Source organism: Mustelus asterias, chromosome 4 (assembly GCF_964213995.1).
Source record: "Mustelus asterias chromosome 4, sMusAst1.hap1.1, whole genome shotgun sequence".
Taxonomy (NCBI): Eukaryota; Metazoa; Chordata; class Chondrichthyes; order Carcharhiniformes; family Triakidae; genus Mustelus; species Mustelus asterias.
In genome coordinates this window covers 95,207,497-95,235,265 of record NC_135804.1, presented here as the reverse complement: position 1 = coordinate 95,235,265, position 27,769 = coordinate 95,207,497, and the positions used below count along the sequence as shown (strand labels likewise).

At 41.9% G+C, this 27,769-nt stretch overlaps 1 protein-coding gene across 1 annotated transcript in view; it reads left to right on the top strand.

Moving 5' to 3' along the window:
- arhgap20b (Rho GTPase activating protein 20b) overlaps nt 1-27,769 on the top strand; it is a 96,092-nt gene that overhangs the window by 32,908 nt on the left and 35,415 nt on the right. Inside the window, exons 2-8 of the mRNA XM_078210350.1 lie at nt 6,971-7,056; nt 17,466-17,636; nt 20,608-20,757; nt 20,870-20,911; nt 23,033-23,117; nt 26,286-26,363; nt 27,202-27,268. Of these exons, the coding sequence (XP_078066476.1) occupies nt 6,971-7,056; nt 17,466-17,636; nt 20,608-20,757; nt 20,870-20,911; nt 23,033-23,117; nt 26,286-26,363; nt 27,202-27,268 (679 nt within the window). The remainder of the gene's footprint in view (nt 1-6,970; nt 7,057-17,465; nt 17,637-20,607; nt 20,758-20,869; nt 20,912-23,032; nt 23,118-26,285; nt 26,364-27,201; nt 27,269-27,769) is intronic.

The window sequence follows — 27,769 nt, the reverse complement described above, 5'->3', positions numbered from 1 at the left end:
ATGGTAAAATTGGGCCCAAAATGTGGCTGTCCCTCAGAGAGAAACCTCAGGTATCAGGGAGAAACCTATTACCCCACTTGGAGATCTATCAGATCACAAGTGTTTGTGCTTTGAATTGCCATCCCAACAAGTTCCCAAATTAAAGCTTCAAAATGTCAGACTCAATTCCTGCTCATCAGGTATGAACATGACACTTGGCATGCGCAGCAATATACATTACATCAGTAATCTGGATCAGCGAAATTAAAATGGAGCTGCTCGCGATCTCCAACTTTTGCCGCCCCTTGCCGATGACGTAATCAGGTTCAAACCCACAACGGGCAGGCGACACGGTGGCTCAGTGGTTAGCTGCCTCCCAGTGGCAAGTTCAATTCCAGCCTCGGGTCACTGTCTGTGTGGAGTGTGCACACTCTCCCTGTGCTTGCGTAGGTTTCCTCCGGGTGTTCCGGTTTCCTCCCACAGTCCAAAGATGTGCGGGTTAGGTTGATTGGCCGTGCTAAATTGTCCCTTAGTTTCAGGGGGATAAGCAGAGTAAATGTGTGGGGTTATGGGGATAGGGCCTGAGTGGGATTGTGGTCGGTAGACCTCCTTCCGCATTGCAGGTTTCTATGATTCTATGATAATATATTTTAATAAATTTAAGTGTAGTTAAAGACCCCTGAGACCTCGTGGAGATGGGTTATTTTATTTCTTCTGAACAGAGTGCCCTTTAAACATGTAGTTAAAGACTCACCATATATTCCCCCAGGCATATTTTTGGGGGGAGGGGGTAGCCAACATTGACTGCCTGGTGGGAGTGTTGGGGAGATGATGGCTCTGATGTCGGCGGCAGGGGGTGAGGGGGGAGAGAGGGGCGAGAGGTGAAGGCTCTGATCGTGGGAGGGAGATGGGAGATGCTGGCTCTGATCAGAGGGGTGCGGGTTGAGGGGGGGAGATAGCGTCTCTGATCGTGGGGGAGGTGGAGGAGGGGGGTGGGGGATGCCACCTCTGATTGTGGGGGATATGGGGGAGCCCCTGAGACCTCGTGGAGACGGGTTTTTTTTTTTCTTCTGAACAGAATGCCCTTTAAACATGATGCCATTTGTTTTTTGACAAAGTGTCAGAAGATCTGGAGAGAAAACCTGGCTGTTTCTCTGGAGACAAAGAGGCCAGTTTTCAGTCTGATATTTGTTAGTAAGATTCACCCTGTGAGTATCAGAAAAAGGCAAGGCAGGTGAATTCCATAAGCAAGATGTTTACGCATCCCTTGCAATCCTGCAATCATCTCAGCAAAGATGCAGCAAGCTTCACCACCCTAACCTGCACACTCTACTCCTCCAGTCTCCACAATTGGGTTGCTGCTTTGTGTCCTCCTCCATCCAGAGATCTATCTTCTTCCAGATTACAGACTACCCAACGCCATTGGTTCCATGTGAACATGGTCCAGTCCTCAAAATAGATTGGGCCTCCCATTGATTGTTGTATGACTAGGAGGTGGATTCTGCTGACCACTTGATCACCACTCTGTGAGTGTGCAGCGGGATATACCCCAGTGTTGAACTGAGTCACAAAGACCAGCCAATCTTCTGTTCAAATTTTGGTCTGTTAAATTAACTGATCTCATTCAGGATAGTTTATATTTTGCCAGGGTTAGGAGAGGAAAGAATGGGTCAGTATTCCTGTTCCCGATTGCTGTCTACTGATCCCTCCTGGAAAGTGCATGAGTGTTGATGTTGAGTGAAAATAGGGTCAAGTTATTACAGAATGTGCCTTCCATGGTCCAATCACCAGTTAGTACATACTTTCTAGGTTATAATGATTCTTACTTGTAGAGAAGGTTCTTTATCATTCTTGAACACCCCCTCCCCCACTAAGTAGGCCAGCCCTAAGACTGCCATCCTGGCACTGCCAGGTTGGCATTTCCAGGTTGATACTGGGCACTGCCGAGGCATATCCCTCACCACCCAGAGGCTATGTGCCCCCCGGCGTGGTTACCAAGCTGGTTTCTGTTTTTGAAAACTAGTAGTGATTCATGCCAATGTGATAACATGCCATCTGGGTGGGAAGATACGTTGAGGGTGGAAGTAGTGGTGTCAGGCCCACTAATTATATTACAATTTATGCTAATAAATGCTATTAGACTCATGCCCTTCCTGGATGTGAACCTGATCATGTCATCAGGTTCCAGTTGGGTGGGTGGAGGAGATCATCCAGAACTGAAATCTCACTGGCACAAATCCTGTTTTTAGCCTCTTGTGAGATTTAGCGGCTATTACGGGATTTGCGCCCACAGTTAACAAGGCTGCAAAATCGCGAGCATTGAATTGTTTAAAGAAACCTGTTTTTTTTAAAAAACACAAGAAAAGACACTGATATCTGATATTGAAAGTTGATCACCTTTCTGGAATGTTTCTATGTGAATTGCACTGCAGACTGGTTGCATGGAATTTCACACCTGGGTATGTTAAAGTCCATTTCAAACAGGGATTCCCTTGAAAGGAAAGCATTAAAATGCAAAGTGCTGGACTTTGATCAGCTGTTGTTCTAGTAAAGCAATGGGAGCTGCTAAACCAGCACATACACATCAGATATTCAAAACACTCTGTGAAAGACAAAATGGTCCCCATCTCCTGTTCACCTTCTATCTTGAAATGTGCCAAAGGTTTTGGAGATGTAAAGATCAAAAAATGGGATTACTTGGTCAGCAACAATGACTGCAAGACATGCTAATCGGATTCCTTTTTGGGAATATACAGACAGGAGTTAAAAAAACTACCTCTGGCAATCAGAAGGAGGAGGAAGAAACATGACAGTCCTTTAAGAACACTGCTGGAAGAGCAGTAAAGCTCTGTCTCAAGCTAAAAAAGTATCTTCAACAAAGTGCAGACTTGAACCAAGTCAACCCCAGAATTCTAAAGAAAACCAAATAACTTCAAATGGTCGCAATATTCAACAATCTATGCCTCAAAAACATGCAAAGAACTTAATTGTATTTTCTTATAACCTTGTATTATACACTTTTTACTTCTTACTTCTGAGTTTTGTGTGTGACATGTCTTTATTAATTTTTTTGTCAGGTTTAGTTACTAATAAACATGCTCTTCTTTAACTCAAGAAAATCTGGTTTGATTGACTTCTTATTAAAAATTAAATACATTCGGAGTGGGAAAGGCATTTGCAGGGAAAGTACATTTGCAATCCTTTGTTGTGACCAACCGAGGGGCTGAATAGGAGGGGAACCAGTTCACTCCTTCTCACCTGCTTGTAACAACATTGAGATGGTCCCTACACCAGGAGTGATTCATTCACAAAACATTTTGAAATATTTTGACAACATGATCAGACATTATGAAGGTACAAGCATTTTATTTTTTCTTTCTTATTGCTTCCAGAGTCTTGCCAGCCTCTCAGGTACATGGAAACGTGCTGTCGGAAGCTGACCACACCGCTTCTAGATTTTTCAGACACTTTTCCTTTATCAAGTCTGTCAAAAAGATTTTGACTTTATCGTTACCCTTTTGACTTTATCGCTAATGCACAAAGGAATATAATTCAGAATGTCCCACATTCAGTCTGCCCACTTCTGATTTTGTGGATTCAGCAGACACAGCAACTGAAACAATGCCATTGGCAGCATTGTTGAAAGATTAAATTAAGCAGATTTCTTCAACCTGAATGTTATCCTGATAACTCAGCTGAAAGGTGCAGGTGTGTGGACATTGGGTAACGATACAGTGAAGCACAGCAGTAATGTCCACTGTAGTTCAATTGTCTGTCAGCACTGTCATGGAGAGAGCACCAACGTTTTCTTCTCACGACCACAAGGACAAAAATCTGTATAAACTGTCAGTTTCATAACAGGAGGAAGAATCTTTACTGACTCGGATTGTCGTTTCAATACATCTATTATTCATCATCATCATGTGCAGTATCATGGGAACTCTATGAAGATCAAATTTTATTTGCCAGAACAAAACTACCAGCTATGAGTAGTAAATGTTGACAGCTTTGCAAAGGACAGTCAGTAGCTGTACATGCTGAGGAAGTAAGAAAATTGAACATAAATAAAGTTATCATTGTAGCTGGCAGACAGATAGATGCCAAGACTGGCAGCCCAATAATGTAGAGCTTGCAACATTTAAGCTGAAACTCCCAGCAGCAAAAAGTTTATTGAACTGTCAACATTCGCAGTACCCTAGGAAAGATATATAGGTCTCATGTGAGACTTATATCAATTGCTAAAAGCAACATGCTGTGTCTGTCTCAGGGACCACAGGAGATGGTCAAATGGTATTAATACATTCTTCACTTTTTTCTACATTTCTCTTCCTTTTCATAGCCTCCTGGCTATGGGGTTTTCCAAGTATTTTCATACATTATCTTACCAGAGAGCACAAAACATGTAAGAGACTGCTGAATATAGCAGCAGGCACATATCAGCCCAAAAATGAAAACACTCTATTAATACAAGAGAACCTGCATTTTAAATGACAGACTGCTGAGATAGTCCCGTCTCTATCATTGTCTCTTGTTTTCTCACTGAAAACAAACAAGGCAGGTGTCAGAGCAATCAGCAGACTCTTCAGGCTTAAGGGAAGTCATGATCCTCAGTTGGGAAATTATGAGTTCCTGTCTGGAACTCCCGCTAGTTGCGGGAGAGTCGGTTGAGATTCAAAGCATTAGTGTCTCTTGGTTAATGGGTACCATTCTGACATTGTATATCATACAGTAGAGTTAGATGTTTGTAGCTTGAAGTAGAGTGAGACAGATGATTTACAGTAAAGTCCATTCCACTTAACCAAAGTGTACTGAAGAATAGATATCAGCCACCCATTAGATAAATATTGCATGTATTGAGTCCCCACTTGTATTCTGCTTAATCAAAAGATATAGACAAAAAAGATGCAGTGCAAAAGTTATTAAGGAAACCTCAGGGCATCTCTATAGTCCTTAAATCAGTTCAAGTGCATAAAAATTAAAAATTTGATACTCATTCAGAAGCAAAATACTGCAGATGCTGGGAATCTGAAATAATTTTTTTTCCTGAGTGAGTGCAACTCCAACGACACTCAAGAAGTTCAATACTATCCAGAAGTAAGTAGCTTGTTTGATCAGCATCCACCACTTTAAATATTCACTCCTACCGCCATTGGTGCATCGTGGCAGCAGTTGTTGCCATCTACCATTACTGCGGTGACTCACCAATAGAAATATAGAAAAATAGGAACACGATTAAGTAATTCAGCCCTTTGAGCCTGCTCCACCATTCAACACGATCATGGCTGATTCTCTATCTCAATCCATACTCTCACATTCTCCCCAATCCCTCGTAGCTGTTGGAGTCTGGAAATCTATCTGTTTCCTTCTTAAATATATTCAGTGACTGTGATTATCTATTGTGGTAGAAAATTCCACAGGTTCATCACCCTCTGAATGAAGATGTTTCTCCTTATCTCAGTTCTAAATGGCCTACTCTGTATCCTGAGACTGTGACCCCATGTCCTAGACCCCACTCCTACAACCAGAGGTAATAACATTCATGCTTCCAGTCTGTCCAGATCTGTCAGAATTTTATATGATTCGATGAGGGCCTCTGTCATTCTTCTAAACTCCAGTGAGCACAGGCCTAGCTGACCCAATCTTTCCTCACACAACAATCCTGCCATTCCAGTAATCAGTCCGGTGAATCTTCACTGCACTCCCTCTTTGGCAAGGAGACCAAAACTGCACACAATACTCCAGGTGTGGCCTCACCAAAACCCTGCACGGCTGCAGTAAGACATCCTTACTCCTGTACTCAAGCCCTCTTGCAATGAAGATCAACATGCTATTTGCCTTCTTAACTGCTTGTTGTACCTGCAAGCTTATTTTCAGTGATTGGTGCAAAAAGACACCCAAGTCCTTTTGTACATCAACATTTCCCAATCTATCAGCATTTAAATAAGAGTCTGCCATTCTGCTTTTCCTACCAAAGTGGATAATTTCACAATTATTCATGTTATACTGCATCTATAACTCTTTTAACAGCACTTTCCAAACCCACAATGTCTACCACCTAGAAGATCAAGGACATCCTGTGCATGGGAACACTAAGTCCTGCAAGTTTCCCTCCAAATTACACACCCTCCTGGTTTGCGAATATCATCCGTGTTCCTTTACTGTCGGCTGGGCCAAAATTCTGGAATTCCTTCCCTAGCGTTACTGTAGGTGTACCTACACCACATGTGTTTCATCAGAAGGAACTCTTCAAATGCAGACAATAAAAGTAGAACAAAATTTACTCCAGCTTATAAATCAAGGAAAAGGTTTAATGAAGAAACATCATTACTCCGAACTTGGGGCCTCGCCCAGGGCCAATCCAAACTCCCCACAATTCCAAACAGATTCTTATTTATAGCGAGTCAGCTGGTCAGCTGACTATGACATCACTCTGTAATTGGTTCCATGGTTTACTGGGTCAACTGACCCTTACAACTTGTTACCATAGGTCACATCAAATCCAATACAAAGTTGTCATCGGTTACATTCTAACAACATGGATTGTAGTTGTTCAAGAAGGTAGTTTACCAAAAATGTCTGAAGAGCAATTAAGTCTGCCTATAAATGCTGGCCTATCCAACGATGCCTATATCCTATGAAAAAACAAAAAAAACCCAGAAATGTTGGGACAGTCAGCAGATCAGGTCAGGCTGCATCTGTGGAGAGAGAAATAGTTACTGTTTCAGGTTGATAATCATTCATCAGATAGCCAATACATTAATTGTATGCTTAATGAAAATGTACTGTGCCACATATTTCATAGGCTGATTCTGCCTTTCCTGCTTCTATTTATATATTGCAGCATTTTCGATTTCATAGAAATAACTGGATTTAGAATAAGGCTAATGCAATAAGGAGAAGGCACATAGTGCAGGGATTTTATACTGTGGACTACAGGCTTAACCTTAAAAAGCCGAGGAAATGTGACGATTGTTATCCTTTTCTCACACAGAGGATGAAAGCTGCAGTGGAGAGAAGACGCTCCGCACCCACAATGGCCATTAGTAAAGCACTCAGCAAGTCAAGAACACCATCCAGGTGAGAGCGTTACTTTCTTCATAACTAAAGTATGGAAGATATTTGAGTGATTTTACTGATGTGATTGAGTCAATGGTGCTGAATACCAGATAAAACAAACAACACATTTCACAGAAAAGTCTCGAATACGAAGGACGTGAAATGAATAAAGCTGCAAGTGAAAGCAGGCCTGCTGCATCGGAAACTAGAAACTTTACCAAGGTTTTCTCTTTCACACGTCAACACACCAGCTGCGGCCTTTGAAGATTTTCAGGTTTTTGTTTTAAACAAGGTGCTGATAGCAACCTTAGCAGCTTGTGCTGACACATTAAGCAAAAACCCATCATTGGCTGTGGGAGAAGGTTCTACATTTACATAAATACAGAAAATGCTGGAAAATCTCAGCAGGTCTGGCAGCATCTGTGGTGAGAGAGCAGAGCCAACGTTTTGACACATTGGCTCTATTCTCTCTCCATAGATGCTGTCAGACCTGCTGAGATTTTCCAGCATTTTCTGCTTTTTTTTCAGATTCCAGCATCCGCAGTCACCTGGTCCTCCAGTCAATCAGAGTCAATGAGGGGCAGGACTGGAGGACTGGAGTTGCAATGTCTTGTTGTACAAGACATTGGTAAGACCATACTTGGAATATTGTGTGCAATTCTGGTCACCCTATTATAGAAAGGATACTATTAAACTAGAAAGAGTGCAGAAAAGATTTACTAGGATGCTACTGGGACTTGATGGATTGAGTTATGAGGAGAGGCTGGATAAACTGGGACTTTCTTCTCTGGAGTGTAGGAGGCTGAGGGGTGATCTTATAGAGGTCTATAAAATAATGAGGGGCATAGACAAGGTAGATAGTCAATATCTTTTCCCAAGGGTAGGAGAGTCTAAAACTAGAAGGCATAGGTTTAAGGTGAGAGGGGAGAGATACAAAAGTGTCCAGAGGGGCAATTTTTTCTCACAGAGGGTGGTGAGTGTCTGGAACAAGCTGCCAGAGGTGGTAGTAGAGGCGGGTACAATTTTGTCTTTTAAAAAGCATTTAGATTGTTACATGGGTACGATGGGTATAGGGGGATATGGGCCAAATGCGGGCAATTGGGATTAGCTTAGGGATTTTAAAGAAAAGGGTGGCATGGACAAGTTGGGCTGAAGGGTCTGTTTCCATGCTGTAAACCTCTATGACTCTATGACTCTGTCTAAATTTACAAAGATGGCTGCAAAATATTTTGAAAATTAACTGTGAGAATGGATTTTATTTTGTTCCCAATTCTCTCCCCTTGGGTCCTGACCTTACTTATTCTTGCTGGACAATGATTTTACTGATGCCAAGCAGACCTTTAGTACCTCGACCTAGTGCACGTTCTTCATAAATAAACCCAGACATCATCAGGAGGCTATTTTAGCATAAATGAAACAGAAAGTGTTGGAAATGCTCAGCAGGTCAGGCAGTGGCTGTGGTGAAAGACTGGGCTACTTGGGAAAGTTTAACATGGTAAGCATTGCGGTCAAGTCTACCAATCTCCTCACCTATCAATAAATGTTGCTAAATGAGTAACACACACCGATTTTTATCTCTTTAGCTGAGGTGAATGTTATCTGGCTAAGTCAGCGTAAATGGCGTTAAGGACGAGATTTAGGAAATAGAATGGGACGAGGTTTATGCAGTCAATAAATTTGTTGGGCAAAATGGCCTGTTTCTGTCATGTGAATTCTGTGATGGAAAACAGGAAAGGTCTAGCCTGTGAGACTTAATTCTGTGCAGGATGGGACACTCAAAATTATACTTTAGCAGCAAAGTGGAGATGTGGGCGTGGTGTCAGGTGAGTTTGACGAGAAACCCACTATTGGGGCAGAATGGTGACACAGTGGTTAGCACTGCTGCCTCACAACGCCAGGGACCCAGGTTCAATTCTGGCCTCAGGTGAATGTCTGTGTGGAGTTTGCACGTTCTCCCCAAGTCTGCGTGGATTTCCTCCACATACTCTGGTTTCCTCCCACACTCCAAAATGTGCAGGTTGGGTTGATTGGCCATGTTAAATTGCCCCTTAATGTCGGGGGGGGGGGGGGGGGGTGCTAGCAGGGTAAATACATGGATTAACAGGGATAGGGCCTGGTCGGATTGTTGTCAGTGCAGACTAGATGGGCTGAATGGCCTCCTTCTGCACTGTAGGAATGTTATGATTTGTTCATCTTCTAATCTTGGTATTCTGAACCAGAGCTGGAATTCCCTGACCTTGCCTGCGGCTCGGTCTTTTTTGGTCCGGCTGCAGTGAATGAAGTTTTGGCTGAGTGCCAAATTCTCCATTTTCACTGGGCAGCTGTAGCAGGGCGAATGAGATCGGGGAATCCCAGCCCAGGTAAAGAAAACTTCCGAAAAGCATAGATTCTTCCAAATGAAGTTTATGAACTTTAATTCTACATTGATGAAAATCCAATTGACACAAAGCAATAAATATTCCTCACTTGGACAAAGGATTCAAAGCACTCAGAGGAATGTTGTGATGTATTTCAATGCAGCAATTTTAGGGACAATGACCCCCAACAATGAATATCCAACCTATTCTATTATTCCTGATAATTTTTTATGTAATTGAACAATATTGCTTCACAGGAATCATGTGACTTTACTATTGCAAATTCATCGGACATATGTGTCAGGGAGTAAAAATCTGGGAAACAGTAGCTACCCTATTTGAAAATAATAATAATAACATGGCAATATTCCTGTTTTAAGTGAACAAAATCATATAATGTGATATTAGATATCACACTCATCTTAAATTCCTTCAAAATCTTAAAGACAGGAGCTGCCTGTTTAAAGGTTGATTAACATGTGCTAAAATATTGGATTGAGTAATTTCATATACACATATGAAAAAGCCTACTTTACTAATATTGTGGAACACAAGTTTAATCCTTATACCTTTAAGTGTCTGTTTGATTGACGTACATCAATTGGACTCACTCAAATCACTCAACAATAAACAGTTCAGATAAATACTACTGAAAGTATGTTTATTAGCTATTGATTGTATTCGGTTGGCTGACTGTATTTGTGCACTGTGGAGATTCTATGAATTGTTGTTTGTTGACAATTCCCCTTGTGGAAAGCAGCCGAGCATTCACAACAATTCCCCAAAGGGGAATCATCAATTGGACCCACTCAAATCACTCAACAATAAACAGTTCAGATAAATACTACTGAAAGTATGTTTATTAGCTATTGATTGTATTCGGTTGGCTGACTGTATTTGTGCACTGTGGAGATTCTATGAATTGTTACATGATTGTTACTATTTACCCATTCTATGAATTGAATATCAAGTCTGGTGTTTCAAATCCAATATAAATCTTTTTCAATACCGAAGAGAGGTAGAAATGTGAAGGATTTTATGCCATTGAAAAGAGATTAAATAAACACTAAAAGATCTATTTACATGATTTTCTGGGCTCAATATTCAATTCAGTAACTTCCCAAAGGGGAATTGTTGTGAATGCTCGGCTGCTTTCCACAAGCTATAACAATTTCAGTGGTGGGTTTCCCTTGTTCAAAGTTTTATTGACAGCTCAAATGGACTAATTCTCTTTGATGTGGTATCATGAATAGACGTTTTTATAAGGGATTAAGCAATTGAATATATTTAGAAGTTTTGAATGGGCTTTCATTAATGGGAGTTTTATTTTAATATAGTGAAGGTTGTAATTAATATTTAGATAATAGGAGCAAATTACTGCAGATGTTGGAAATCTGAAATAAAAACAGAAAATGCTTGAAAAACACAGCAAGTCTGGTGTTTCAAATCCAATATAAATCTTTTTCAATACCGAAGAGAGGTAGAAATGTGAAGGATTTTATGCCATTGAAAAGAGCAGGTGGAGTAAAATAAAAAGTCAGGAATAGGTTAGAGGGCCGGGGGAGATTAAATGACAAAGATGTCATGGAACACAAGTCAAAGGGAGTGTTAATAATAAGATTCAAATCTAAATATTTGGTCCAGGGTAGTTGTTAATAGCAGAATGAAAGTCAGTACTATCTGAAAGCAAAACGCATGAGGCCAAAATACAGACTGGCACTTGAGGAGAACAAAATTGAAAGTGGAGGACAGAGTTCATGGTCTGAAGTTACTGAATTGAATATTGAGCCCAGAAAATCATGTAAATAGATCTTTTGGTGTTTATTTAATCTCAATATGGCTCTTGCGGTCTGCCCATGGTAGACATTGAGTGTTTTGCATGAAGGGTGTAAAGACAAGAATGGTGGGTGGGTTGTTATGAAGCAGTGGTGTAGTGGTATTGTCACAAGACTAGCAATCCAGAGACACAGGGCAAGATCGGGGGACCTGGGTTCAAATCCCACCATGACACTTGGTGACATTTGAATTCTATAAATATCTGGAATTTAAAAAGCCTAATGATGACCATGAAACCATTGATGATTGTTGTAAAAACCCATCTGGTTCGTTAATGCCCTTTAGGGAAGGAAACTTACCTTCCCGGCATACATGTGACTTAGATCCACAGTAATGTTTGCTGAAATTTGGGCATTAGTTGCTGGCCCAGCCAACAGCATTCATATCCCATGAATAAATATAAAAGTTAGCATTAAGTTGACACTGAGTAGGGGTGGGTTGGCGCATTTATTGGCATGGAGAACTGGCAGTTGAACCCCCGTTAATTAGGATGCCATGATATCGACCACCCCGTGTCCCACAATGTTACAGATTGGGGGAGGCATCAGGTGGCCTGCCTGCCCATGGCCCAATTGAGGCCCTCTCCTGATTTAATGGGCAATGGGAGAGACCAATGCCCAACGAGTTGTCCAGCCTTATTGGCTGCTGCAGTGAAGGGGTGTGGGGGGGGAATGCTTCCTTCCTCAGCCCTCAGTGCCAATCGGAGGCCTTTCCAACCCCCACCCCCTACCAACCCCACACGAAGCAGTTTTGTCTCCCTATGTCCACCATCCCCTCTGGCCCTGTCCAACATCATATCACAGCCCTTCACTGTGGCCTGTCAACTAAGCCTGGTTGAGATCCTGGATTGATCTAGGTTTGGCAGCATCCATGGTTCCACTACCTCCTGGGGCTCTTGTAATACTGCCAATGGCCACCAATCCTGGTGCGGCTCAGAGCTGTTGGCCTCCAGTTGGCCAGCAGCTCCATGAGGCAGGACTTCTTCTTGGGGATGGATGGAAGTCCTGCCTCGTTCCAATTAAAGGACCGTCAGCTGAAAATTTAAAGCAGATTAAACAGGTGAAGTGGAGGTGGGCTTACCTGCAAAATGTTCACTGTTGTATGGGCCACCTGCCCTCAGTGTATAATCCAACCCTGTGCCTTCAGGAAAGGAACAAGCAATAAAGTTTAAAGACAATATAGGAAAACAACATGAATTCTATCATGGGCCTTTATTGCGATACTCACTTCAAGAGCAAAATTATTTTTGTTTTATCCTTAAAAGTTACAGTGATTTGCAAAAGAAGCAAAAGTAATGTGAGAGGAAAGAAATTTCAGGCAATGAGTGGCTCAGGTCTGGAATACACTGCCGGGAGGTGTGACGGAGGCATTGCGGCATTGAAGAGGGAATTGGATGATTATTTGAATAAAAACAATATGCAGAGTGACCGGGAAAAGGCTGGAGAATGGCACTAAGTCATAATGCTCATTCAGAGAGCTAGCGCAGACACGATGGACTGAATGGCCTCCTGTAACAGTAACAGTTCTGTGATTCTGTGATATATCTGAATCGGCTGTCATGTTTTAACATAAAATAGCTCTTTGAACTGCGAAAGGTTTATTTTGTATTCGAATGATCCTTTAGAGAGCTTCTCCCTATAAAGAAACAATTGATACCCATGTGGCTATCTAATATCAGTCCGGTATTCTACCGAGCCATATATATGCATAAACAATCGTTATAATGTACATGGCAAAAGCATTGTGTGCATGCGTAACATAATTGAAAGCTGTAATTCATTGACAGGTGCAGTTTACACGAAGCTGTCCTCCTGCTTTAAAATGCATCAATCTCTGAGCCCCTGCTCCCTCTGGAATGTACCGCACATGCTCAGTAGTTCTGCAGTCTTCCCAGCCGCTGAAGCTCAGAGTGAGCTCTCAGCCATCACTGCTTTCTCAGAAATTCTTGCCTTTATTTGGCAAATGGCTGTGCAAACCTTCTTTCCATCCTGGAAACTACGACTGAAAAGTCTAAACAGCTGCTTTGATATATTGCTCCCATAATTAATTATTGTCAGTTTGGCTTAGTCTACAAGAGCATTAGTGGAATTTTCTTGCTCCTGATCTGTTTACAGAAGCCAGAATTTATGCAACCTAAAAGCAGGTTCAGCCTCTCACTGTCAGTGATTTGATGCTGTACTGACGCACGGGAAAACTGCAAGAGCCATTATTGGTAATCACTAACTTTTACAAGATCTGGCATTTTACCCAAATAGTTTTAATTAGAAGAACCAGTTCAAATTTTGCACAAAAACTGTGACCAAAAAAAAATTAGCCTTTCATAACTAGCAGTCTTCTTCATCATTTTACAGCGCAAAGGCAGGTCTGACCCTCAGCGCTGAATCTACCCCAACCGGAACACGGATCAAACCCCATGCTGTTGGCACCAACCTAGTCCACAACAACCATCAAACCAATTGAGACAACCAGCCCCCACAGGAGTCCATATTGCTGTGGCAAATATGAACATGTGAAATAGGAGCAGGTGTAGGCCATTCAGCCCCTTGAGCCTGTTCTGCCATTCAATAAGGTCATGGCTGATCAGTTTGTGTTTCAAATTCCACAATCGCATCTATCCCTGATAACCTTTAATTCACTTGATTCACTGATGTCCCTTTAGGGAAGGAAATCTGTCATCCTTATGGTCCTTCCTACATGTGTCTCCAGAGCCACAGCAATGTGGTTGACTCTCAACTGCCCTCCAAGGGCAACTAGAGATGGGCAATAAATGCTGGCCAGCCAGTGATGCCCAAGTCCCACAAATGAATAAGACTTGCCTAATAAGAATCTATCTATTGCCACCTTAACAATATTCAATGGCCTCACTTCCACCGTCTTCTGAGGCAGAGTGCCACAGTCGCACAACCCTTTTGAGAGAAAGAAGTTCTCCTCATCAAGATGCACTTTTATATAAATAGTGATAATAGAGGCTGCAATTACCTTTCCATCGCATGCCTAACCAAATAGAATAGAATCCCTACAGTGCAGAAGGGAGCCATTTGGCCCATCGAGTCTGCACCGATGCTCCAACAGAGCGTCTTACCCAGAGTCTTAACCCCTCACATTCTGTTAATCCCCCTAACCTACACTAAGGAGCAATTTAGCATGGCCAATCTATCTAACCTGCAAATCTTTGGACTCCGGGAGGAAGCTGGAGCACCTGGAGGAAACCCACACAGACATGGGGAGAACGTGCAAACTCCACACAGACAGTCACCCAAAGCCAGGTTAGGATGGTGTGTGAAGGAGGGGAACTTGCAAGTTAAGGTGCTACCATGTGGCTTGAACCTGTGCATGCAGAAAGAGAAGGTAGTGAAGTGTTTTTGCTTACTTGAGAGCCATTGGAGGCAGCAAAGGAAAGATTTGCTGGTGCTAAAGCTGAATGATGGGTGCGTATTACCCATCACGATGGATGTGAAGGCAAATCTTACCTTGGCAGTTCTGATCAGATCATTACATTTTTTTCTTGCACAGCAGCCAGTCCCTGGGAACAATGCTGATGTCAGTGGCAGAATTTGCCACCTTTCCTTATGCCTACTGATTAATTTGTCTTGGCACATGTCGCATATCTAACAAGAACAAGCCTTCTTTTCTGTTGCCCAATTGATTAATCAGCACTTCCACAAAGACGTGAAAAGACTACAAGCTCCTGGTCAAAGTCACCTTGCTTTGCTGCTCTATAATCTTGTAGTCCACTACCTACCATCATAAAAATCACCTCCCCTATAAAGTGTGGTGGGAAGCCTTTATGTAGCAAGCAGCTGCCAGATTTCTAGCCTTCCTAATTAGTAACTTGCCTACCGGGCATTCGCAGCACATGTCTCCACTTGCTGCCGGCTTGACTTATACTGGAAATGACAATCATCCCATCAAGCCTGTCAGTCACTTGTCATATCGCAATGGTGATTGGAATGGGTGAATTCCATGAGCTCATGCATCCTTTGGAAGTTTAGAGATGATAATGTTTGAAAACTTGAACATGTGCGTAAGGTAAATGTACGTAGGTATCTGACCTTGTCAGTTAGGAGTAGATGTGACAGTACAAGTGCTACATTCTAAAACTGTTGATATGGCCACATACAGAAGTGGGGAACCCGTCACTCAACCAAATAGATATTTTTAAGGAAGGCTTTCAGAATAGCTTTGACAAGTGGGTGCTGTATTTTTTGTTAACCCAGTGGCAGTTTCAGTCCACAAGGTAAAATTGTTAGGAGGAGAAATGCATTCTCTAATGAAGGATTTTAATGTAGGAGGGATGGAGCATTTTCCATAGATTATCCCAATATCTGCATCAAGATTAGAGCTGGTTAAATGCAAAGCAAAAGTTCCCACTTTGGTGTTCCACCATTTTTAAGAATTGGAGAAACCTGGACTGAAATAGATCATTTAACTCAAACCTGGCCTTTTTAAAATTCATATTTTATCGTAAAATTCAGCCCACCTTCCCCCCTAATACACAACAACTGATGATCTGTTTTAAGGAACACTAATTCCTTCCCTTATTTCCTTTGAAACAAAACCAAGCAGACCTATTAATATTGTGAAACCTTCCAGTCCCCGTCTCAATAAATATCTCCTATTTCTTTAAAATAGGCAGTTAAATCTGAATCAACTATTTTTTAAAAGAAATTTGTTCTTCATAGAATACAATCATGGAATCATAAAATCCTACAGTGCAGAGGAGGCCATTCGGCCCATCAAGTCTGCACCAACAACAGTCTTGCTCAGGCCCTATCCCTGCAACCCCATGTATTTACCCTGCTAATCCCCTTGATACTAATTTAAAGTTTATTTATTAGTCTTTTAGCATGACCAAGCAACCTAACCTGCATATCTTTGGAGTGTTTTTTTTATTTATTAGTGTCACAAGTGGCCTACATTAACATTGCCAAAGAAGTTACTGTGAAAATCCCCTAGTCGCCACACTCTGGTGCCTGTTCACGTACACTGAGGGAGTATTTAGCACGGCCAATACATCCGACCAGCATGTCTTTCAGACTGTGGGAGGAAACTAAAGCACTCAGAGGAAACCCACACAGACACGGGGAAAACACACAGACTCTGTACAGACAGTGACCCAAACCGGGAATCGAACCCGAGTCCCTGGCATTGTGAGGCAGCAGTGCTAATGCTAATTTGAGAAGATGAAAAAGACTCACATGTACATAGTGCTTTTCACAATCACCAGACATCGCAAAGCTTTTTACAACCAATGAAGTGCTTTGGAAGTGTAGTCACAACTGTATTTTAGGAAATGTGTTACCTACTAAGCACCAGTGTTATATTTTTAATTTCGCATACAGGTGGGTGAGATTACTAGGTATTGATTCATTGAATCTAATTCAAGGAATAATCCTATGATTTCTTTTCATTCCCCTTGTGAGAAAGTGCCTGCACTTTACTTGGTTACTGTCTATAGTACCATGATTACAACATGGCAAACTACAGATACTGGCAATGACTCTGTGTTGCAGCGTTCCTTAGTGTTGCCTTCAAGTAAGACAGGGATAGGATTGCAGCCCAGAAAAAAGTGAATACAGGCAGTCCTTAGACATATGACACAATTGGTTCCCGAAAACCACATTGTAAGTTGAAACTTCATAAGTCGTAACCAGTTTACGCATTGGAACAATGTTATAAATGAATTGGTTCCTGAACCAAGGCACGATACCCTATTTTCACTGAATAGTGAAAAGTTTTTGAGATCTTGCTTCAGTGTGATTCCCTTACAGTCGTATATTTCCCATGATATAACATGTTTATGCTTTAAAAAACACTTGTATACTGTACCTGAGAAGTAATTTGCCTTCCTGAGGCTGTGAAAGGTGGAACATAAAGGAATGCAATGATTAGTAAAGGCCAACAATTCACTGGCGTGGCATTGTAAAGGTGTTGTAAGGTCGAAACAGGAGGGTGTCAATTTATAAACGTTGGAAGTGCCATTCATTGTAACTCGAAAGTCATAAAATCAAGGACTGCCTCTAATTCAATTTACATTTATAACGTGCCTTGCATGTCATGAAACACTCCAAGGCATTTTAGAAACAAAACACTGATTTGACCATGAGGTAAAAAAGTATACCACCCTTTCTTGATGGATAAGTTGACAAGAGCCAAAAATCTTTAAGAACAAATGTTTAATTTCATTCATTTTCCTACAATCTGGATCATTTTATGACTACCTGTTTTTCTGCACAGAGATGGACTGACTTCCCCTACAACTCCTGACAGCAAATCTCTTGTTCGAGCCTTCAGCAGCTCCACTACAGCCTTTATAATGGATGAACGAGTCCAGCTCACAACTGGACTGCAGACACAAGAGCGCCACCTCTTCCTCTTCAGTGATGTCTTGGTGATTACAAAATCAAAGTAAGCATTTCATGTACATTATTTCCAATTGATAACATCTCAAATGATACAGTTTTGCTCTACCTCAGGTAAGTTATTGTCAGGCTCTCTTCTGTTGATCCTTTCACATGCAGCAAACTGTGATTCTCCAAAATATTCTGATTCTCCCTCTGTTACAAGAGCGTCTCTAGTTTATAAACTGTTGGTGAGAATATATCCAAAAAGTTTATTTATTAGTCACAAGTAGGCTTGCATTAACACTGCAATGAAGCTACTGTGTAAATCCCCCAGTCGCCACACTCCGGCGCCTGCTCGGGTACACAGAGGGCGAATTTAGCATGGCCAATGCACCTAACCAGCACATCTTTGGACGGTGGGAGGAAAACGGAGCACCCGGAGGAAAGCCATGCAGACACAGGGCGAACGTGCAAACTCCATACAGAGAGTGACCCAAGCCGGGAATCAAACCCAGCTACCTGCTGTGAGGCAGCAGTGCAATTGTGCTGGTAAGACCAGCGTTTGTTGCCCTTTCCTAATTTCCCTTGAGAAGATGGCAGTAAGCCGTCATCTTGAACCACTGCAGTCCACATGGTGCGGTTTCAGGATCTGACCCAACAACCGAAATGATGTTATTCCAAGTCAGAATGGTGCATGAATTGGAGGGGACTTGGTCTTTCTAGGTGGTAGAAGCAAATTACTGTGGAAGCTGGAATCTGAAACTAAAAGAAAAAATGCTGGAAAATCTCAGCACGTCTGGCAGCATCTGTAAGGAGAGAAAAGAGCTGACGTTTCGAGTCCAGATGACCCTTTGCCAAAGCTCTTATTATACATTATACATTGTTGGAGTCTCGCTTATCCAAGTAAGTGGAGGGTATTCTATCACACTCCTGACTTGTGCCTCGTTGATGACTGACAGACTTTGGGGAATCAGGAATTATTTGCTGCAGAATTCCAAAATCTGACCTGCTATTACAGCCAGTTGAGGCCCTTAAGTGGGCAATTAATAAATATTTGAGGACCGTTTCCCACCCAGCCTCAACATTGAGGCTAACAGGAGGAGTTCAGGGGCGAGGTGAAACCTGGCAATGTACCCTTCTTGGGTCCTGGGCAGGAGGGGTGAGGGTTCACGTATCTTAATGGCCTCCTTTTCCCGGTGCACAAATTCCACAAGGTCTGGCACCCATGAGTTCTCCCTCCCTGTTGGCCTCTCTATCAAGACTCCTACATCTTTCCCCCCCAATTCCCCACCCCTCACCTCCCTACGCTGCTGTGAGACCACCTGCACTTACCTAGTCCTCGACTCTGGGACTTAGAATTTGGGGACTATGTGTAGTCCCAGTCCTGGCCACTGCTGCTATTGATACTGCAGGGACTACAGAGCTGCCGGCCTATCTGATTGACTGATAGCTCTCTGAGGCAGAATTTCCTCCTGGACGAGGGGCAGAATTATGGTCTCCAGGCTATTAACGCTCCTTGGAGCTTTAAACGGCAATGGGGCAGCCAGTATCAGTGAGGATGTGTTCCCTGCTGACTCTTCAGATGGCGGAGTGGCATCAGAAAAATCCTGCCCTGGGTGAATCTACATCAGATGGATTGCAGCGGTTCAAGAAGGCAGCTCACTGTCAATGGTAATTAGGAATGGACCACAAATGCTAGCCTTGCCATCGATACTGTCATCCCATGAAAGGATGAAGAAAGTTGTACATTTAAAACAGTTACCATTGATTAGCCATTTACACAGTAGCTGACTCTCATAGTCTAAAATTCCCAGTTTGTCATTCTATGATTGATAATGTGGAAGCAGGAACTGAATGTGTTGTGCAATCCAGCTTATATAATTAATAACCGAAACAGCAAAGGGAAACCCATCCTGGCAGTGCATCTTATTCATTCGGTAAGCTTCTTGTCAACAGTGTCATTTCTGTTTAATGTTGCATCTATACAGCATAATGGGGAATGTAAAAATTGACGCATACATTTTTCTTAAACATGTCCTATCATGCCATAACTTAACCCATAAAGATAGCAGCAAACCTCACCACAATATTACAACAATACCATATATGATATGGTCTCTCGCTCCTTTCTTTGGGTGTATCACTGCCACTTCCAACTGTAACCTTTGATGCTCTGTCCTTCTAAAATGTTGCAATTATATTCAGCAAATGTACTGCCGCACCTGGAGCTGACTCGTGTATAAGATTAGATGCAAGTTTCACCATGAAATAGATGCAAACATTGATTAGTCAAACACAAATTCATATGGTATGTGAGGCCTGTAAAACATAGATGCTTGGAGGAGGACAGTCTCCATGATCTAAAACTTCCAAACAGCATGGTGGAAATTGGATAGCTGGAAATATCAACGTTTATGCCACCCTTATTCCTTTTTCTGAGGCACTGATTCTTGGTGAGGCTACAAGAATTGGCAGCTTTCCATTACCTCCCCCAGCTGGCAATTCCTCGTGTGTGAACCTATACAATTCATGCTAGCACCGCCACCGCCACTACCACTCTCCCTGGCTATTCAACTGTGTAAGCATCACAGCCAAGCCGGCCTTTCACCTGACATTCACACATGGTACAGTGGCATGGTGGCACTGCTGCCTCCCAGCGCCAGGGACCCAAGTTCAATTCCTGGTTTGGCCCATTGTCTGTGCGGAGTCTGCACGTTCTGCCCGTGCCTGCGTGGGTTTCCTCCGGGTGCTCCGGTTTCCTCCCACAGTCCGAAAGACCTACTGATTAGGTGCATTGGCCATGCTAAATTCTCCCTCAGTGTACCCGAGCAGGAGTGCGGTGACGGGGGGATTTTCACAGTAACTTCATTGCAGTGTTAATGTAAACTTACCTGTGACACTAATAAATAAACTTAAACTTAAGCATCAGAGCCAAACCCACCTTTCACCTGATGTTCACACGACACTTTACAGCAGAGTCATGATTTGCAGGAAAGCTGATCGAATGTTCCATTCCTTTCCTCAATATCACACAGGTCATCAACAAACTTCAAGCTGAAGAACCAGGTCAGGTTGTGTGAAATGTGGACAGCTTTCTGTATTGATGAAGTATGTGAGAGGAAGACAACTCCAGAAAATTCTTTTGTCATCGGATGGCCCACAACCAACTGTGTGATCACTTTTAGGTGAAAGATCATTTTGAAACTTTCCTGCTTAAATTTTGTGGGAGGGTGCATAGGGAAAGACTTTAATACAACATATCAAAAATTTACCTAATCTTTGCTAAATATCTTTCAGTTCTGCAGAAGCAAAGGAAAAATGGCTTTCAGCACTGCAATGGTAAGAAGTTCAATTCTTCTTTAAGCCATGGTATGTGTAACATTTTGTGCGGTGCAGAGTGATGTCTCTGTGATGTGATCCTGACTAAAACACCAGAAAATGGACATTAACATTCTTGATTTCTTTCTTGAAGTGGGGTAGAATTCCACTGGTGTTGGCCGCTCTTTGCTACCTCACCATGGGGACATTCTTCATGAGTGAGTTTAGACAGTGGCTATTCAATTGCTGACAGCTGACAACTGGCTATTCAATTGTAGAGGCCATCACAATCTGACCCTAACCTGCTCTCATTCAATCTCTACATTCCCATCCTTTCTGAGAGTGGTCACTTTAAAATGATCAAAGCTTTAAAATTGCTGTTTGTGACTTACTCAGGAATAATCCAAAAGTTACGGTAGTGTGGAAGGTGGGGAATTGATACTCTGGTCTGGGTCTGGGTCTCCGTCTTCCTTGCTCTTGAAGGCTGGGTGCACAGTTGATTGATTTAAAATGAATTGGGAGCTTCCAGGAAAACAGGCATTGACTGCATTGTTATGTACTGATCATTCCATACTGTACCTGCACTAAGGAGTCATATACAGCTTAACATTGTGTAGAGAGTCCTGAATTGGTGAAATATGTGAAACCAGTTATTTTCTGGGAAAGCTTGCAGTTCTAGAAAATTATGTTATCCTATCATATTGCTTCTGTTGTTCAATGGCAAAAATAATGAAGGTGTTCCATTTCCCAAAAGTCACATCTCTGATTCCCTCGATATCCATGCACAGAAAGGCTGTTACCAAAGATATCTTCAGTGTTAGCCTGAAAAGAGCTCAACATATAAAAACTGAGGACTATGCTGACAGTCTGTGGTCATGTCATAGGTTTCATGTTATACTGTGGTTTAACTGACAGAGATTACACAGCTTTGTTATAGCCTCTCTGCTCAACATCACCTCCCTTAGGCACATTGCCACTTCCATTATCATTGTGCCTGCTATACAAAACCTGTAGTGGTGGATAGTACACCACTTGTGCCAACTGGCATCAAGTACAACTCTCCCCTGCTTTTGACGTTCTTTCTCTGTAAAGCCCTGTGCTGTTAAAATGCCAAATGGAACCCCCATAGTGACAAACACCTGAAATGTGGGAGGAAAATTGATTTTACATATTTTAAAATAAATACTCTAGATTTTTCAGTGCAGCCTATCCATTAGATTAGGTAAGATGAACATGATAGGCCAGTCATGCATTTCTGTAAAAAGGTGGGACATGTATTCCTTATATTTCCCAAACTGCTACATTAAAGAATTAAATTTACAATCTGCAGGATATCTCAAAGCACATCACAACACACAATTAAATACAATACTATTCTGAAGTAATAGTCAGTATATAGTATCATAGCAATCTAGGAATTCAGTCGACAGCTATTAAACACTATAAATACTTTAAAAACATCAGTGCAATATTATATTTCCCACTTGTGATTCTGTTTATATAAAGAAAGAAACTGTGCTTAAATACTGTTAGTATCATATTGATAACTGCTGCATTATAATGTTATGAACTAACAGAGAATCAAGCTCAAAAATTTAAATAGTGAGGTGTGAATAATGTAATGTAAATTCTTTTCACCTTTTGTATTTAGTCTCTTTTTAAAGTTTGATCGTTCTGTAGGGGAAAGAAAGTCCCAAGTTTAATCCCTGATCTGTAATGGTCTCAACTGAAGCACATTTGATATGTGGCTAAACAACTAGAAACGTCAGCCAGGGTTTCTAGTACATTTCAGGGACTTGTACTGGAAAGTTCATATGGACATCTGCTAATTAATGGGTGACATTTTTGCCTCTCATGCCCGAGTCAAATGGCTCGCTGGCACTCACCGTCAATACGTGAAGAATGGTTACTTGGCTAAAGTACTGGAGCAGGTCTAACATCAATGAAACTGTACCCATTGAGGGAGTCAAGAAGAAGAAGAGAGAAGAAACTTGGAAGAAACAATTGCTTATTTACCTGTAGAATACCTTGTCTTAGACCTTCTTTTGTTGTGCAAGATCAAAGCAGATTGTCCAGATGTCAAGTTGTTGGTAGCATGTTATGTGTTGAGATATTAATCCCAGCTGTTTGATCTGTACACAGGCAAATCAATGAGATGAAGCAGAATGAGTATCCAAAGAAAATATCCATGAAGATACTGGTGATGACAGTGCAGAGTGGTGCCTCAGTATGTATGGCCACTTCTAAGTTGTATTTATAGAAAGCATTGCCAAAGACAAATGATCCAAATTTCTTGGGAGTAAGATTGTTTTGCTGAGTTTTCTAAAATTAGATAAATAGCTTATATTCAGAAAAGGTATTCTATAGGTAAATAAGCCATAAATTATAATTTTCTTGACCAATTCTTACCTTGCGTTTCCCAGAGTTACAGATTCTTGCTGCAGCACAGTCCCACACTTACCAACAATTTACCCAAGTGGCCAGTTCTGTATGGGTTTACACAGTGAATGGTGGGAGACTGTCTGACATTACAGCTGAGACTGATCCTGCTTTTACTTGTAGTTTCCATGTGCACTATTGTAAGGTGTTGGACATAGTTCAACAGGTCATATTAATGTATTCGTAGTGTTAGGTAGTTCAACAGTAAGCATTTATTAACCACTAGAAAGTATTGACATAGCTCCAGTAAATGTCCAAGTCAGGAGCTGTCTCCATGCTTGCTTCTACACATGGCTCTGTCAAACACGACACTGTTCTCTTACATCATTGTGTGGGAAGTACTGTAGTCAGTCCCACTTTAACCCTTTATATACTTCACCCTCTCCTGCTAGTTCTGTGGACTCTGCGTATTGTGGGTATTGAAGCTGGACATCCATGGGATCATATGGAGGCTTCTGCTGCAGTGAGAAATTTACTTTCTGTCTTCAGCTTCCAGGCCTTTCTTTGGAGTTTTTCTCTGGTGATTTCCTGCTGTGCCTTCCCTTCTTGCGATTTTCTTCAGGTCAGAATTCTCCTTCAATTTTTTCTTCCGTTTTCCAGGATTTTAATTTTCTTCTGCGGAGGTTTTGTGAGGTTTTGAGTTGTTACATTCGCAATGTTAGGTAGTATTTACTAACTACTAGAAAATATCTACATAGGTACATTAAAGGTCCAAGCTAAGAGTTGTCACCATCCTTGCTTTGTCACATAGCTCTGTCCACCACTACACTGATCCCTATGTTGGTTATGTGTGCGCTGTCTGGGTAAATTTGTACTGTGCTCCACATTAAGTCTTTATGTGTCAGCTCCTTATACTACATTAACATTACAACATAAGCCATGGGTAGTGATCATACATCAGTGCCTTGGCTTTATTTTATCTGCTCAGTCTGGGGTACTGAAATTAAATGTAGTTCCCCAATTGCTGCCCCAGCTAAGAGCAGCTAACTCCGCAAATAGATTATTGTATCTGTACTAAAATAGGCAGTGCATTTATTCAATGAAGCTAGGGAGGGAAAAAGTTCTTAGATCTTATGGAGCAAAATATATGCACATTCTCAGAAATAAAACATAAGTAAAACATAAGAACTAGCAGGAATAGGTCACCTGGCCCTTCGAGCCTGTTCCGCCATTCAATAAGATCATGGCTGATCTTTTCATGGATTCAACTCCACTTACCCACCCTCTCACCATAACTCTTAATTCCTTTACTGTTCAACAATGCATCTATCCTTGCCTTAAAAACATTCAATGAGGTAGCCTCAACTGTTTCACTGGGCTGGGAATTCCACAGATATTCCACAGATACACAGAAATGAGAGCAGCAGCACAAAAAGAATTAGAAAAATGTGCTATGTGTAGCATGCATGGGAGGAAAAGGTGTTTGGACCTATAGCTCTGAAAGCTTTCTATCACTCGGTTTTCTACACATCATGGATGAGCCCAGTTAATGGTCATTGGCATTGACTGAACACTAACAATTAATTTCTGGGCTCTGACATAAAACCCAGTCCATATTATTGTAAATGATTTGATCCTATCCCACTGATAGCTCTTCAGAACCTCCTAAGTAGTCACCTTCCATACATGAACCACAACAGTAATTATCAACAGGTTATTTCACTGTGACGTAGAATCAGTGATAAGCTCTGAAGAAGAGTCATACGGACTCAAAGTATTAACTCTGTTTCTCTCTCCACAGATGCTACCTGACCTGCTGAGTATTTCAAGCATTTTCTATTTTAATTTCAGATTTCCAACATCCATGGAATTTTGCTTTGACTATAGTGTTGAGCTCAATCCTGCCCTTAAGCTATATCGAAATATTTCAGCAGAGCACCAGAGGATGTCACTTTCCTTCCATATACTGTTGGAACTGCTGGGACATACACCAGCAAGTAAAACACCTTTGAGGGAAGAGGAGAGACAACACGTTTGCTGGCTTTAATGGGCCTATGCAAAATCCACTTGTCCAAAGATGTGCAGGTTAGGTTGATTGGCCATGCTAAATTGACCTGTAGGTCAGGGGGTTAGCAGGATAAATATGTGGGGTTACGGGAATAGGGCCTAGGTGGGGTTGTGGTCAGTGCAGACACGATGGGCCGAATGGCCTCATTCTGCATTATAAGGATTCTATGATTCAAAGGCGGTTCAGCTCCTACCAGGCATAATAAGCAGACTCTAATTCAGCACCTGAGTGGTGCTGTTATGAAATTTTACTCCCAGGACAGAGCACTTGGTGTGAACTTGAATGTGCTTTTCTATGAATTGTTATTCATTCAAATCATTGGCTAGGCAATTGTGAGTTGCTGAGATGGGAACAGGATAGCAGAGGGTGTGTTTGAACCCAAATTTTCCATGTCTGTTCTCCTAGTGGGTGAAGTTTTATACTGGAACTCTATAACATTAACTATTATATGAATAATTTCCATCTTAGAAGCCATTGGGTGGCGATTGTAAAAATGCCAAATTGATGCTTCCCTGCAGCTAGAGTTTAAATATTTTGTTGGGGTAGAATGGAAGAGTATTTACCAATTCTAGTCTGTGCGGAGCCTGCATGTTCTCCCCATATCTGGGTGGGTTTCCTCCGGGTGCTCCTGTTTCCTCCCACAGCCTGAAAGACGTGCTGGTTAGGTGCATTGACTATGCTAAATTCTCCCTCAGTGTATCTGAATAGGCGCCGGAGTGTGGCAATTAGGGGATTTTCACAGTAACTTCATTGCAGTGTTGATGTAAGCCTACTTGTGACACTAATAAATAAGCTTTAAACTTTTATAGTAGTCCTATAGGTGATCTGGGAGTGGTTACAACTGAAAATGTCCTATTTCCTAACATAAACACCTTCCATCCTGAAAAGCATAAAGGTTGAAATATGTCCATGTCATACTGATGTAAATATCTGTTTTTAATTTATTAGACATTAACACTTACGGTGGCTAACACGGATACAGCAAAAAAGGTCATTAAAATGGCAGTTCAACAGCTCAGTGCAAAAGTAAGTTGAGTTGTTTTTGTTTGTACATGGTTTCGGGATCATTAGAGACCAGATATTCCTCACCATATATTAGTGGATCTCCCATGATGCTGCTCTCACAGATGGTTTAGGAAGTCACCAGTCCACCCCACCTCAACCAAATCATCCCCCTCCCCTGCCCACTTTCAGATACAGTAAGAAGTCTCACAACACCAGGTTCAAGTCCACCAGGTTTGAGCTTTGCGCTGCTCCTTCATCAGGTGAGTCAGGTGAGTGGTCCAAAAGCTCAAACCTGTTGGACTTTAAACTGGTGTTGTTAGACGTCTTACTGTGCTCACCTCAGTCCAACACCGACATCTCCACATCACCTTCACACATACCACTCAATTCAGGATTTCATTTCTGGATCACTTATTTACAGTTAGAAATGAGACAGCACACAAAGTTGCATCAACTAGCATAAGAAATTGGAACACAAACCTGTCGAATGGAAAGTCCAGTGAACTTTTCCTCCTGCTTCCACTGAGGTTGTAGATCCCCTCGCCCTCACATGAGCAGTGATCAGCACCATCATTGCTCACTTCCTATGCATAAGCCAAAATCAATCCTCTCCTACACTCCTGAGATGGAGCTTTTATTAACTTGCCTGCACCCACTGAACAGAAACAAATACATCTACCCACTGCATGCGCCCCCCCCCAACCTCCCCCACCAACAATTAGGCACAGCTCACTTCCCACCCACCTAACAACCCCCATGACTGAACAGAAATCCTGATCATTGAGGCAGGTTACCAGCTCATATTCCTGTGAACTGATGCACAATATTAATTTCTTACTTTATTTTTTAAAACAAACAGGACAGAGCTAGTAATTACCAGCTTTGGGTGATTTCAGGAAAAGAGGCTACACCCTATCCACTGATTGGTAAGTGTTGTCTTTAATGCTGCTTTTATCTTGAGGTGATCCTATGGCACTATTTCAGAGAAGAGCAGGGGAGTTACTCTGATGTCATGGCCAATATCTATGCCTCAAGCAACATCACAGAAAGTAGATTATCTGGTCATTATTACAATTGCTATTTGTGGGAGCTTGCTGTGCACAAATTAGCTGCCACATTTCCTACATTACAACAATGGCTATACTTCCACAAGACCATAAGACCATAAGACATAGGAGCAGAATTAGGCCGCTCGGCCCATCGAGTCTGCTCCACCATTCAATCATGGCTGATATTTTTCTCATCCCCATTCTCCTGCCTTTTCCCCATAACCCCTGACCCCCTTATCAATCAAGAACATATCTATCTCTGTCTTAAAGACACTCAATGATCTGGTCTCCACAGCCTTTTGCGGCAAAGAATTCCACAGATTCACCACTCTCTGGCTAAAGAAATTCCTCCTCATCTCTGTTTTAAAAGATCGTCCC